At 45.7% G+C, this 15,251-nt stretch overlaps 1 protein-coding gene across 22 annotated transcripts in view; it reads right to left on the bottom strand.

Moving 5' to 3' along the window:
- The window catches only part of tcf7l2 (transcription factor 7 like 2), an 83,737-nt gene extending 68,765 nt beyond the window's left edge, over positions 1–14,972 (bottom strand). For all 22 annotated transcript variants that reach the window (XM_079293217.1, XM_079293228.1, XM_079293220.1 and 19 more), the window contains exons 1-3: positions 14,485–14,972; positions 14,238–14,304; positions 13,910–14,034 (exon numbers count right to left, since the gene is read on the bottom strand). In XM_079293217.1, coding sequence (XP_079149343.1) covers positions 13,910–14,034; positions 14,238–14,304; positions 14,485–14,673 — 381 coding nt within the window. In that variant the 5' untranslated portion in view covers positions 14,674–14,972. The remainder of the gene's footprint in view (positions 1–13,909; positions 14,035–14,237; positions 14,305–14,484) is intronic.
- Positions 14,973–15,251: the final 279 nt, after the last annotated feature.

The following is a 15,251-nucleotide window of genomic DNA, read 5'->3' as shown; positions in this document are numbered from 1 at the left end:
GAACATTTGGACGATGTGGAAACAGTCGGCTCCCGGCAGCCCAGTTGAGGAAACCGCATGACAAGCCCAATTTAAAACGAGAAGAAAGTGTCCGTCTCTTAAAAGCCAGCCAAGGAAAAGGAGTTGGGTTTTCTAGACTTTCTTTTTTTCTCTCTTTAGCACAACCAGTTTGTCATTGGGGAGCATCCCAGTGGGCCTCGGAAAAACCCCGAACGGCAAAGTGTGAGCGGTCTCATCTCAGCAGCCGCCCCCTTGTTGATGCCTTGCTCACTCATCATTACTCAGCACCTCCTGCCAATGGCTTCTGTGAACAATTAGAGGTCGACTTCCCCAGCGTCTCAGACCACAGCATCTCAATCTCTGGCCAGGGAGCTCCAACGGTCGAGCTGTCCGGCCAAAAAACAAGATTCTCCTCAAGTTCAGGCCCGAGTTTTGCCATTTATTCCTCACAAACTGTTCGTGGGGCGTCTCTTCCGCCTCTTTATATTGTACCACTACCATAGAGATAAATAACAGCAAATGAACTGTGCTGACTGGACTCATGTCAGGCATGAAATGCTTTCAGTGAGATCATTATAATATAGTCCTACCGCTAATGTTAACTCAAACACCAAAAATGTGTTTCACCGAAAAAAGATGACTATAAATTCTCAAGCTGATTGGCTGCCAGTTTGGGTAACTTAACACATTTCTTGCAGCTTTTGTTGTCATATCTTTTATGGTTGACACCAGGAGTAGGCTAACGTATGCCATGTCAAACAAACCTGGTCTCTATAATATTTTCTTCTAAATTCACCAAACATTAGAAGAAGAACATTGACGGTTTGGTTCAATAGCTTGAATATCTTTACAGCCGAGCCACGTCGATGTGTGTGAAGCTACACAGAGTGAGAAACATTTGTCCTACTGGTGACCGTAATACGACTGGCAGCTCGCCACCGACTGGGAACAGTTGTGTTGAGAGGCGTAGGTCTACTGTTGTAAAATGATCTGTGGGAGCATATAGAAAAGTTCCATGCATTTTTTTCAGTGTGAGGAATTGCCCTGGCCTATAGTTGACAGCCAGCAGTTGTTCTCCCATGAGGGTGGGCAAGCATCTGGGAAGAAGCGAGGAGGTGGATCAGGAGAAGGTGAAGACTAGATCTGCATATTTAGAGCGCTGGATTTCTTCAGATTGCAGGACTCAAAGTGATCCCAAAGGCGAGTGTAGAAAATGTCCGTGGAACTTCCCCTCGAAGGCTCAGAGGGCTTACAGTAATGGCTCCCAGGCACATCGACAACCCCACTATCCTGAGAGGACGGGGATGTTTCCTGTTCCACTTTCCCGTTGTGACGTTGCTCTGAATGGGAGGGAGGCTGCACTGCGGTTTAAGACCACAATGTTCACAAGGAGGTCAGAAAGAGACCAGTCAGTCTGCGTCCCTAATGCTGTGTTGAGTTATCAAAAATAACTTTTGAATTTAAATGAAACATGCAACCAGCAGGTAGGACTGAAGTCTGATGATCACACATCCAGGGCAAGAACTCAGTATCAGACCAGAACAGAACAGATTTTATTGATTTTCTTTTTAAGAATTAGGCAACAGATGTTACACACTGGAATATTTCTAACACTGACGGTTGCGGTTGTTGGAGCTCACTAACACATGACAGGCCTCAAGTCTGCAATGATGTAATCATAGCACGCGTGCAGATCTGTTGCCCATCTCTACAAACACGGGACATTGTGGATTTACTAACTTTCCATTGCACGGCTTTTTTTTGGCGTTTGATTCTCGTTCTCCAGCTCCATCAAAACGCAGCTGCATCGCAAAACAACAGATCAGCTGGACTTCACATGTTCGCGCAATGTTCCATTCTTACCTGTACGATCTCTGAATCACTGCATATGTTCAGCTGCTCATTTCCACAGCACTTCAAACAGAAGCAACCGCGCTTAAAGAAAAACAAAGTCTATTTTGGAGCACAAAGAATGTCTCGCTATAGAAGTGCAGGAGTATTTGCGCGGCATACGGAGCGCTGCAGAAGGTGCATGCACAGGCGCATTCGGCATGTTTCTTTAAGCCGCAGGACTGCAGTGAGGCCTGCCCGCTTGACCACTTAAAAAGCATCGGCATCATAGTGACAGAGGTCTTAGCCTCTCGTGTTTCTCTGTCTGATAGCGAACCCTGCCCTGATTCAGGCTGTGGCTTGGAGCTGTAAACCAAAGCTTCCCTCAACGCCTCTCACCCGCCCGGCTATGAGCTAACCACTGTTTTTGCATACCGCTCGGCTTGTGTAACCGTTGAGTGGTTTTACTCCAGCGAGACAATGGCTGTGTAACAGACCAAGCGGAGCGAAGCCATCTAATGTCAACGTGTTGCAAGAGTTGATAAACACACGTCTGTCCACGCTTAACAAGAAGCACGGACGAAAATAAGTTGAAGCATTTAGCAGCTGACGAGCTTTCATAAAAAAAAGTAGCATAGGTGAGACTGCAAGCGCTCGGGGCGAGAAGGAAAGATTTCTCAGGCGAGCAGGTCACCGTGTGGAGGGCTTAGCGTAGCCACAGTAAACATCGGGAACCACAATGTAACTATAACTCAATTTGAAACTCCCGAGTTCAGAGAGAGTATGAAAGTCAATCTGGGACAGTGACTTGACACCGTCAACATGAGAACAAATCCGACGGCAACATTTCAATAGCTTTTTTTTTTATTCAGCTTACTTTTCTATGTATTATCTTTCACTTACTCTTCGCTAAGTCCTGCCCTCGAACGCAGACTGAATCATGGCGGAGCAACGGACAACTGTGCGGCTCCGCTCCACAAACTCTCGGACAATCGTTTTCTAAATTTTCTTAATTTGCAGGAAGGTTTTGTGGATTTTGGGCTGGTCATGGTTAAACGTTGTGTTGTATTGATACTTGTTACTGCAGTTAGTGACAGTGTGGGCTCCATGGTCCCCTCTGACAGCTTGAAGGAGTAGCTGCTGGGGGGCGGGGCTTAGCGACGGGTTAAAAAAAAAACGTAGAAATCTAAATATTTGTTGAGCGGTTACAGGATTGATTGACACTAGAAGCAGAAATAAGGGTTACATGTCTGCTCTTCTGGGACATTTAATTACTATGAATGGTCACAGGGCGGCCACTGCTGCTGCATATAGAGAAAGCAGTCATTAAACTCGCAGGATGTGTGTGTGCGGGGGGGGGGGAGGACCTGACTGAGCTCTCGGTATGGCAAAGCACTGTGGTACTCACTCTGCCGCCCAGCCGACCACAGACACGTTTCCCCACCTCATTTGCAAAGCAATCCCTCTTCCCTCTCACTCAGTGCATCTTTTTGTCATTTCCATGTCCAGGCTCCATTTGTTTTGTCCGCTGAGACGGAAAAGGGGGCGAGGAGAGGAGGGAAGTAGGGAAATAGGTCTCAAGGAGACTGCTCTGCAACCAGAGAGCATCTTCACGTGTTGCCGCCCTACGAAATAAATAAAATACACACCCACCCAACCCACCTCTCCCCCGCCTGCCTAATGTGCCCTGACACTCGTACATCACCCGTAAATTGGCCAAATGAATTAACCACGGCCCCTGCTTAGCTTTACGGGCTTTAAATGGATTTTCTCCTCTCCAGGTCTGCCCAATAATTGCATTTATCCATCTTGTTGAAGCCAGGTGTACACACTCGCGATGATCATGCCAATTCCCGGATGCATTTTCCGCTCCGGTGGCAAAGCGCGTGAGAGATTTGTCATCGGATCAGAACAGGTAATTCAAACAACAATTAGCTTGGCGACTCCGCCGTATGTCAATGTCTGGCTCCTTGTTGGACAGGACCTCGGATAGAGCAACGAGGTGCCTTCTATCTCTTCATCGCTCGCTTCCCTTAACGCCTCAGTGTGATAAATTGAGCCTTGTAACACTTTTTTTTTTTTTTTTTTTAAATCTATCACCCAAGCCTCCAGGTTAAAGCAACAAACACTCACAGTAGGGAAGAAAGTAGTGGCCGTGAGTCTTCACTGTTCACACACGCAGACAGAGAGAGAGCAGCGGCAGAGCTGTGAACACCAGCATCAGTGGGGGTCATCTCCACACTTGTGAATGTTTGAACAGAAGTGCATTAGACACTGGGGGGGGCCCAAAGGACAATTCAGCTATGTAAACATGCAGCAACTTCCTTCCCTCAGCTCCTCCAGGCCTGCACTGAGACGAGCCACTGTTTAAACAGCACACACAGCATTCCTGTGCCTGGGCCCCGGCCAGCTGCTGCATCCTCACTGCAGGCCCACCCGCCTGCCTGAGCAGAGACAGATACAGGCCTTACAACAGCAAGGGTCATCCCCGACAGACAAAAGGGCTTTTATATGCATGCATACTGGACTCATCTAGCAGAAATGCTCCAGAGCCCTGCGCTGGCAACTTAAACCCTGACTGACAAGAGCCCCCGCTGACCTCCAACGGCAGAGGGATTAGCTATTAAAAGAACTGGAATCGTCACGTCGCTGAAAAGGATCCGTGCTGAAATCGTAACCACTTGACGCCACCTGTAATGACGAGGCTGGAATTTTATCTTTATTGATTTTACAAATATGCAAAGTGCGGCTGCCAATAAAGATAGAGGGGGCAGTAAAAGAGCCTCCTGGTTCTAAAGGGCACTGTGACGTGCATCACATGGCACAAAGGCCACCCACCCTCCCCCCCGCTCGGTGATGCCTCAAATCATAACTTTCAATATGACTGAACAGGTTTCGGATTGACACTTTGCATCTGAAATCAACCTTTGGCTTACCTCGGAAGAGGTAGTAAATTGAAATAATACATGACGCTCAAAAATGTTAAGAGTTAAGACTGTTTGCATAGAACCAAGGGAAGTTACAGGCCCGTGTCTCCTTACTGGGCCACCCACCAAAAGACAAACTTTGGAATTGTGTGGTGTTAATTTGGGACTTTCGCAGGACTGGCGCCACTCAAAACAGCTTCCAAACCAAATATGAAATTCAATCTCTCACTCCAACAGTTTTGAAAAAGGGACTGCCACGGGGAAACATGCTGGAATAAGATTTGTCTCCGATTTTGGGTCAAGACCCCGTCATTAACGAAACCAGGATGTAGAGTAATCAGGAGGAGCACACCCGTGCCAAACTACGTAAACTCGGGTATGTGAACATGTGCAGCTCTAATCTACATTTAATACTTAACACAGATCTCTACGAAATCAGCTGTCGTTCAGGCTTGATTTTATGATCGGAAGGCTGCACTCTGTGTGTCGAGGCCTCAGCAGTGGACACCGTCACAGCTGCCAACCAACGACGATGCAGTGCAGGTCGCTGTTTCAATCAAGCAGTTGAGTCAGGGTGACTCGACTTAGGGCTGGGCAACATAGCGATGTGTCGTCTAGATATCGTCTTCGGTTTTGTATGTCGTAATATGGCTTAAGTGTTGTCTTTCCTCTGTCTGTCTGTCTGTCTGTCTGTCTGTCTGTCTGTCTGTCACTCATCTCACCTCGGGACAGTTGTCCAAACAAGACACTCCATTCACTCTGACCCCCGGAGGGAGGAAGCCAATTGACAATTCACTCAGTGCCGTGAGTCAATTTGTTCACTTTTGGAATTGACCCCGAACGACGGCCGACACAACGGCCTCTCACTGGAAGGGAAATGAATACAAGGAGGGGGGTGGGGGGTTCTTTAAGGCTAAAAACATGCAAAAAACAATGTCGACACATATGTTTGTCAGTTCAGTTCAGTTCAAGCAAAGTTATCTTTAAAATGTGAGGATACATTTTGGGGAAACGAAATAAGTCAATATAAAATATAATTCATTTAAAATATACATTTACAGACGGCATAAAAATAACATTGTCATTTATTTAAATTGGCTTGATGCTTAAATTTCAGAGCCAAATAAATGGACGCTCACGTGCTCAGCGTAGGCTGGATGTGACAGACTGTTCACATGGAAATGTTCGCTGGTGCTGGTGCACAAGTTGACAGCTGTCTCTTTACAACGGGCGCATTATTATTGTGGGTAAATAGGTTTCTAACAGCTGATTTAAGAGAATTTACCCGTAATCTGTTTTCCACTGGAATCAGTTCATCAACTAGAAGATTAAAAAAAAGAGACGAATCGCTGCTCCACACGGCATGCCAGCGTAGAGGGGTTACATTTCATTAGCCTTGTGCATTTTAAAGTAATCTCGCCAACATCCCCCCCCCCCCCAAACCATAAACCGCAGATTAGCAGATTCATTTATTTCTGCTCGCACTCTAAAACCTCCCTCACCTTTCGCGGCCGGTTATGAATCCACCACCTTACACGACGAACAAGCAGACGATCACCTCATTAGCGGACTCACTCCGCTTCCCAAACACAGACGTAATCACACGCGCACACTCCTCGCAGCTTATCCTGCTACAATTAAAAGTTTAATTAGTCGATCAAAAATGCATTGACTGGAGTTGTATCACCTTAAACTCCTCCATTATGTGTTTAGCACACACACACACACACACACACAGAGTGCCTCGTACCCATCTGAGCCATTTTGAACAGATTATCGGCGTACAGACGTTCCCTTGACTACATTAAGACTGGAGACACAAAAACAAGACTGCTGAACGACAACATCTGCATATTACACTGTATGTAGATGAACTCATGTTGGTACCGCACATAGAGTTTGATATTAATGTTTATTATGTTGTAATTAGAATATTACAGAAGCTCAAACTACCACAAGATAAATAAGATGAGGTAATAACATCATTGTTTCCATTTTATGTTGAAAATGTCAGTATCTTCTACCACTACTGTCTGATTATTTGTGTACAAGAGGAGAAAAGACATTAGCATGAATGAGATTCTTCTTCTGTGGTGCCTTCCAGAGCATTCTACCGCATCCATAAAAGGCTGGCGTACCACAGGTGTTCACTGCACACTGGCACGGCTAGTCATTATCGAGCCCGACATGATCATTAGGAGCTGTGATGGCAGTGTGGCACCTCCTCCCTGCATGCACACACAGACACGAGCTCTGGAGACTAAAAATAAAAATAAAAACCTCCAGTGGCGACTCAAGCTCTATCAGTTGTTGTAAAAAAAACAAATGAAAAAAGGGGTGAGAGAGGAAGCTCCCCTTTTCAACGAGAAAGCATGTCAGCGCCGGTGCCCTTTGACCCTTCCCCAAACACACACTCCACGAGCCCAACAGAAGGCCGGCACCACCAGAATTCCTCCAGCTTCAGGGCGGCCCTCTCTCTCACCCTGGAGCTTTTTAAGGCACATTTTTTTTGGATGACAATTGAGTGTGGGAAGCGCAGCGAGCAACGTGGAGGTGTGTGTGTGAGGGGGGGGGGGGGGGCTGATTCAGAGGCAGAAAACACACACATGAACACATGCCTGCTCGTCAAGCGTGGCTGAAAACTGAAACTTGCTCCAGTGTTCGTCTCCGCTTAGTCCCTGCTGTGTTGTTTTTTTTTAAACAGGAAGATAAATGTGAAGCCTAGGGGCACTATTGTTTGGACATCTAACCAGGAACTGTCGCTGCTCTCATTGCCCCGGCATTAACAGCAATTATGCGCTCCATTCAGACGGCTTTTGTGCGTCCGACCCTCGCCCCCCCCCCCCCCCCTCCGTCGCCCCTCCGCCCCCTCCCACTCACACACACACACACACACACACACACAGAGCCCAAACACACATTTCCCGCTTTTCTCTGCCCCCTCCCCCCTCCCCCTCCATGCTTCCCCTCCCACTCTGCTACTGGTGAACTCATTTGGCTACTGGAACACTCTGGTCCCATTATGAATGAACTTAGAGAAATATGCACATTCAAGGCAAGGAAAAGACGAAGAAAGAGGGCGAAAAAAAGAGAGAGAAACGCACATTCCAGAAGCATTTTGTGTGATACCTGAGCTCGAACAATCCTTCATGTAACATTTCTTCTGCACTCTGGTTAAAATATGGTCACATGTACAGCTCCACGGGACGAAACACTAGGACAATTCTTCTCAAAATGCTTTTCTTGAAAATTACATTTTCAATGGTTTTGTAATTATGACACGTCGTGAAAAAGGCCGATTCTAAAAAGGTAATCATCTGTTGAGACGAGCTAATCCTAACCATCACCTTTATATCTCAAAGATGCGATCAATACTTATTGTAACCTTATCTTTTCAGTTGGATGCAGCGCAGGAACGCTGATAATATAATCTCATCATCTATAATCTATAATCACCATTTCCAATAAGTCTGTGTTCGAAAACAGCTCCACATAAGTTCCCTCTATTGTCTGGCAATCAGCAGAAGCTCCAGATTCTACCGACCAATACTGTCAACACGTGTGCAGATCAGCTGTGCACTGACCGTCAACAATTAAAAAAATCAAAAAGACCAATGTGTTTAGAAAGTACCGACAGGAAGTTTGGTGTGTATTCATGTTTAAATGCTCACAAAACTAAATGCACGATCTGGTTCTGTGCATATCTCTGCACTGCTTTTTGAAATTTAAAACTTGCCAACAATTCGAAGGAGTGCAAAATGTGCTTTCTACCAAGGAAAAACGGTAAATAAAAATAAACCAACATGCTCCTTATATGGATACACTTTTAACCGGTGGCTACATGTACGCACACACACGCAATAATTTAATTTCCATGTTTCAGGGAGCCCCAAATCCTGTGGGCCAGGAGCAGAGCTAGCCTATGTTTAGCAGATGACAAAAGTTGCATTCCAGATGTACAGTGCTATCTTTGTGTTGAGCTCTATAGAAATGCATGGGAGAAAGAGAGGGAGCGAGGGGGGGCTGGGAGAGGCGGGGGGTTACAGTGGGGGCTTGGGGGGGGGGGGGGGCACCAGTGCACAGCTGCTAAACTAATGCCTTTTTTTTTTTTTTCTTCGTTGCTCAGGCACAGAAAAGCAGAGTGTGGTGGCTTACTGACAGAAACAAGCACGGATACAGGAGGTGGTAATAGATTTATCCATTCTGAGAATAATTTGTTTTACCAAAAGAAAAGTATCCAGGCTTAATGAGTAACAGGCATAATCTGTTACGTTGAAGTCAAAATGAGGCATCAGATTAGCTGTTATTATATTAAAAACAATGAAGTCAATGATTTAATTAAAAAAAAAAAAAAAAAAGGTTCAGCCCCGAACCAGACTTGACTGCAGCTGAACGTGAGCTCCACCCAAGCCCAGCTCGCACTGCCACCAGGGAGCCAGCTCATCCCTTCACGAGTTCAAATCTGATTACAAACACACTCACTGAGTGACTGATTGTTTTTTTGTTTGTTTTTTGGTGCCTCCGTGGTGTTTCAAGCAGAGCGACAGATCGACGGGCGCGTAAGCTCTCACGCGGCTCAGCCTGCCAACATCATCAGCATTCGACAATTAAGCCCCGCTAGCTGAGAGAAATAACACATATATATATATATATACATGTCTATATATCTCCTCAGTAAATATTTACTGCGCAAATCTTTTCCATTCATTCACCAGGCACTAACAAAACCTTACTGTACTCCCTCTCCCTCTGAGTACCCCCCCCCCCCCCGACCACCACCTCCCAAACCCCTACATCTGCGATTCATTGACTTTACAATTTACCACATGTCGAGATGGGAGAGGTCGAGCCTCCATCTGAATCACGGCACAAATATGCAAGTGATTTATTGTTTTAGAAACCCTGGGCCGATTTAGTGCAACTCCACTTTTCCTGAGCATTACTCCTATTGGCAGACCATGAACAATTACAGTTCGGACTAATTAAGCTCTGAGAATGTGCTGTGCACCGCTAATGTCTAGCAGGCCCCAATTTTTATTTAATGGTGCCAAACTTTGCTTCCCAGCCCCCCCCTTCTCTGACTTAACTCCTTAAATCCAAAGCAGATTGTGCTTTTTATGAGCGTTTATTGAGTCGGAGAAAAATAAGGACCTTTTCTTTCTGCTATCCTCATATAGGATGAGACAAACAGCAGAGTGAGAGGGAGAGGGAGAGGGAGGGAAAGAGACAGGGGGAGAGGGAGAGAGAGAGAGTCGCTTCCACCATACTTTGTAAACAAAAGTGATTTGCAAGACAAAAGGAGCGCAACCTTCCAACTAAACTCAGTGCATTTTGCGGCTAGAGGCACAAAATGCAGCCATGTTGTGCCACGAAACCCCCCGCGGACACCAATTAGGCCCTATTAACATGTAAAGCCAATTTGATAAGGTGTGGGCCCTATCCTTTAAATCCGCATTAAACTATCTTTCCTCTTGTCACAGCCAAAAATCCATTTACAGCAGGCCGAACACACATAATCCATATGATATACCATTGTTATGCTTATGCTGCTGCCACGTTTAGGAAAGATACTGTCTGTCTGTGTCAATTATAACAGATAAGGCCGCAGCAATGTGTGCACGTGAGCACAAAGGAGGTGGCGGTTCATTCACTTCTGCATGTTCATTACAATAATCTGACCAGAAAATCCTCCATTATGTCTTCCTGGAATGAGAATGATAAAGGAAGCCGTCCTGGCGGAAAGTGGATGCATTTTGTTTTTTAAGAAGGTGAATCCGCGGCAACATGAGCGATCCTGGCACGAGCACAGCAATGGAACAAAGAGGGAGAAAAGCTATTGTTTCAACCACACAAAGCCTCTCCACCGTCTCGTAGTAGGATCGCCACGGGTTCTGGGAGCGTCTTTTTTCACTCTAAACACAGCGGTGGACGCTTGGTGTTGCGTTTTCATCCCCCATTCCCCCCCCCCCCCTTCCACTTTCTTGTTCTTTTTTAAACTACTCGTAATTATACGTCGAAACTCAAAACCTCCGCCAAAAGTCTCCAGGCTTGGAGAATTATGGGGCCAGGGGTGGCGTCAAATATCTTAACATTCATAAGTCCGAGAGGCAGTAAATAGAGCCAGCAGATTTACGGCCCTGCAGCCCGATGCAGGAGAGCCGGCCTGCCCAGATCCTGCTCTCCCCTCCCTGAGCCTCGGCGTCTCCAGACCTGTTGAGGTGTGATGTTAGCCCACAGCACCGCAGTTAACCCGCCGCCTTTTTCCCAAAAAGCCCTCGCGTTAGCATCGGCAGGAAACAAAAGGTAGACGGCGAGAGAGGAAGAGAGGTAGAGAGAGCAAAGGGAACAGGAGGAAAGTGAAAGGAGATGGAAAACCGGGGTGAACTGGGCAGGCCACTTCTCCAATTCAACCTGCACCCAGTGATCCAGCAGGCCTTTGTGTGGGGTTTGGGGAGGAGGGAGAGGAGAGGAGAGGAGAGGAGGAGAGGAGGACATGAGGGCTTTTACAGCCCGGGCACAAAGTCATGTCAAATTGCTAAATGATACTAAATTGTGAGCCTCCTTGGACTTAGGTGGTTTCTGATTATGGCTCCCAGAGGTCAGCCATATTATGGTAACCGCCACATCCAGGGTTTATGTTTTTCCCTTCACTCGAGTCATGCAAAAACAAAAATGTCCAGACAGCTCAGCAGCAGTGCTAGCAGAGAGAAGAACAGAATCTAAATTCATGAGGTTTTTTTTATTTCTCTGAGAAATACCGAAATCAATTGTCTCAATTGAAACAATTCATATTAAATACAAAAAAAATAAATAAAAAAGGCAGAGATGTTGAAATCCACATCCTCAAAATAAAATATCACAGCGTCGCCCCAAACCGAGAGAAGCAGAGGAAGAGAAATGAAGGGAAGAGCAGCGAGAATCAAACCCTTTCATGACAGGACAGAGAAAGTCTCCAATAAAACACGCAGTCATATTCACTGCCTCACATGACATGTTAGGGAGCAAGACAGCTAATCAATGTCCAGGTGAATTATTTATGCCAGCTTTAAGTCGAATACATTTATATTACAGCGGGCGCCGACTTCAAAGCTCCAATGGCCGGACACACAGGGCGCTGCAGACAGTGGGGGCCGGAGCTGTACAGTGGGAAGATCACCGCAAGCCGAAAAAAAACCATGTTCATCATCTCTGAGTCCAGCTGTAATAAACGTCGTCTCCTAATACGCGAATATAACATCTCAATAATCAAACGTGGCTTCGGGATTTTGTACCGACTTCGTCTTTTATGTACAAGCAAGTGGCGCAGAGAGGAAACTGAAGGTTCACAATCATGGAACACATATTTAAATAATAAAAAAAAGATCCTTCTTTTTCTAAAAATAGGAGTTGAGGGGTGGAATTAAGAGTCGACACTGTCTCGCCGCAGCATCCTCCAGCCCGTGTTGCTGCTGCTTTTCTAACCGCTGCTCAGGCACAATGAAGCGAGCGCTCCTCGGACCGGTGCCGGGCACAGCGCTAACGAAAAGGCACAAAGAAAACTACAAACCTCTGCCACTGAGACAAGGAAGCGCCTCAGTTCAAATCACGCGTGTTGTGAATGTGTGTGTGTGTGTTTGTGTCAGGACTGATGAGAATAATGAGTGACTAATATCCACATACCAGCCGGTAGCGTTAACAAGGCCGGGCTGACTAACAGGGTAAGAATGGCAAAATGTTCTCATGAATGCATATGGTGGCAATTATAAAAAATCGTATAAAAAAAACGACATAAAGCACACAGACGAAGAGAGAATTTTGTGTAAGCTGCAAAAAAAAAAAGAAGATATTTCATGTGAAACCCTGTTGAAACTGAAAAAGCAGAAATTGTGTCAAACACAAAAGAAAGGCATTATGTATCAGATGTGCATTTATTTTCAAGGTGTGCACACAGCGCACAAAAACAATTTAACAAATATCAGTTTCGTTCGCCAAAGCTGAGGTGGTGGAGGGGTCATATTTCCTAATGCCTGGTCTTTGCCGTAACCTTGTAAAATGAGATGACAGGTCCTAAAGCGCAGACTTGTAATTGCAGCCGTTTAAAATAGGGGGGCTAAAAAACACCCACGGTTGAGAAAATGATGCCGCTTAAGGATTTGCCATAGCCCAGTGGGACCAGCGAGGTGCCGAGCAAATGAGTGAGTGTGCATAATTATAGCACGGCTGATTGTGTCTAAATAACATGAATTTATTTATAAATATGGGTTTACATCGCACATGCTTTTTTCTTCTTTTTTTTTTAAGACAGTGGGTTCCTCATTAGAAGCCAAAGGTGGTGCACATGCAGAGCACAGCAGAGTTGCATAACAGTAAAAGCACACTTTAAAAAAAAAAAAGTAAATATAAATAAGAAATAATTATTGTTTGTTTTGTTTTTAAAAAACAACAACAATAAAATGTTAATGCGTGCACCTTTCACATAATGTCTGACACATGCGAATCACTTTGAAAAGCTCATTTGCATATTAGTTTCATTTGTGTGGTTTTACATTGCTTCAAACTAGTTGCAGCGTGTCAGAAAGCCAGTGTAAAGGTCTGAATGCTCATGCAGCTTGTGAGAGAAAAAAGGGCATGTTTGATGAGGCTGTGCAAACACAAGCCAATTGCATTATTCAGTGGGTTTAAAAAAAAAACACACACACATGCAATTGTAGCCTGGAATACATGAGACCCTGCACAATAATAACAACATAATAATTGGTATTATTGTAAAAAAAATGATGTATAGTTTTACCATTTATCATGCATTGAAATAAACATTTGAGGGAGAATATGTGTTAAAATGTCAAGTGCACATGACCTGCCATAAACCCATAACATGCATTTTCCCTGCCTTCAGTCCTCGCGCTTAGCACTGTTAGCATGCTAGCTGCCGTCCTCCGCACGCGCACACGGGGCTCCGGGGCGCTGCGGGCGGACATGAGCGCCACTGAACTGTACACTTCACGAGTTGCAAAACTTGGCTCTACATTTTCTAACCGGCTGCACTTTGTGGGTGACAACACTCCGTGTCCGGGCTGCGTGTTTTCTACCCGGAATCCGTGGAGTGTGTGTGTTTAGTGTGTGTGTGTGTGTGTGTGTGTGTGCACATACAGTTTGTAAATAAATGAACTTACTGTGCGTGCTGTTGGAGAAAGTGATCCATTGGGAAGGTAGGGGCTCGTGAGATCGGGGATCATTATAAATGGATAGCCCGGGTACGGTGGGCTCTTGAACAGCCCTCCATCTTGCCTTTTCGCAGCTAACATGGCGGGGGGGGGGGAAAGAAGAAAACTTTTTTTTAATAAAGTGGCCTTGATAACTTCTTTTTTTTCCCACAATTTTTTTTTTTTTTAAATGCATTAACAGGAATAAAGCAGAGGAGATGCCCTCCGCCAGCCGCACATCATAATGTCATGGTGTAAATAGGAAAAACAAGAGCGGAAGAATAAAGCAGAAACTCACCCTCCTCTAAACTTTCTCTTGTTTTGTCTCTGAAAGTTTCAGATCTAGGCGCAGGCCGTCTTTCCGCCTTCAAAATGAAATGAAACACAGGGATTGCGTTAAAGTTAACACAGCGAGGCGATGTGAACTTTCTTGTTTTAAAGTCGCTATCAGCGTGACAATGTCACAGACGTTAGGCCCCTAACTTGACCAGAGCCGGGCACGATCCAGCCCCGTGGGTTGGTGTTTTTGTCATGTTGCAACTTACCTCCGAGTCCGACGAGCTGTTTTGGTTCGTTTCCGACTCGTTTACAAGAGAAGATTTGACATCGGCTAAATCCCTTTCTGCCGAGGAGTTCTCCGAAATCTTCTCTTCCTGCTCCCCTTCGTCTTTGAAGGAAATCATTTCATCGTTTGCACCCAGATCGTCCCCTCCGCCGCCGTTGAGCTGCGGCATTTTTCCCCGTGCAGAAATTTTTTTTTTTGGGAGGGGGGCAAAAACACGAAGTTTTAAACCCCTGATCTCGGCGATCAAGAAAAGTCCGAGTTTAAGTTTGGGGGTCTTGTACTGGCGTTTTCCAAAGCTCTGGCGGTTGGTACAAAACTAAAAAAGAAGGGAATCTTGGCAGAAAAAGGAAGCCGGAGAAGGAGCCGAGCCGCTCGGATTGAGTGAGTTGAAGTTGGTCGGAGTGGTTTTCAGTTCAAAGGCGGCGCTGATTGACAGATAGAGAGGGATGGAAATAGAGAGAGTCTGGATTCAGGATTATTGACAGGGAGAAACACACAAGAAACTAATGAGATTCAAACAGGGAGGGACTTGAAGTGACGTTTTCATAAATAGGAGGAAAAAAAGCAGAGGGGGGGGGAGAGAGAGAGAGAGAGAGAGAGAGAGAGAGAGAGAGAGAGAGAGAGAGAGAGAGAGAGAGAGAGAGAGAGAGAGAGAGAGAGAGAGAGAGAGAGAGAGAGAGAGAGAGAGAGAGGCAGGCTGGAGGAAGCCGGCGGACGACTGCAGTGAAACGCATGTGAGGAGGAAAA

This window comes from Melanostigma gelatinosum, assembly GCF_949748355.1.
Source record: "Melanostigma gelatinosum genome assembly, chromosome: 21".
NCBI lineage: Eukaryota > Metazoa > Chordata > Actinopteri > Perciformes > Zoarcidae > Melanostigma > Melanostigma gelatinosum.
This window is presented reverse-complemented; position numbering and strand designations above follow the sequence as displayed.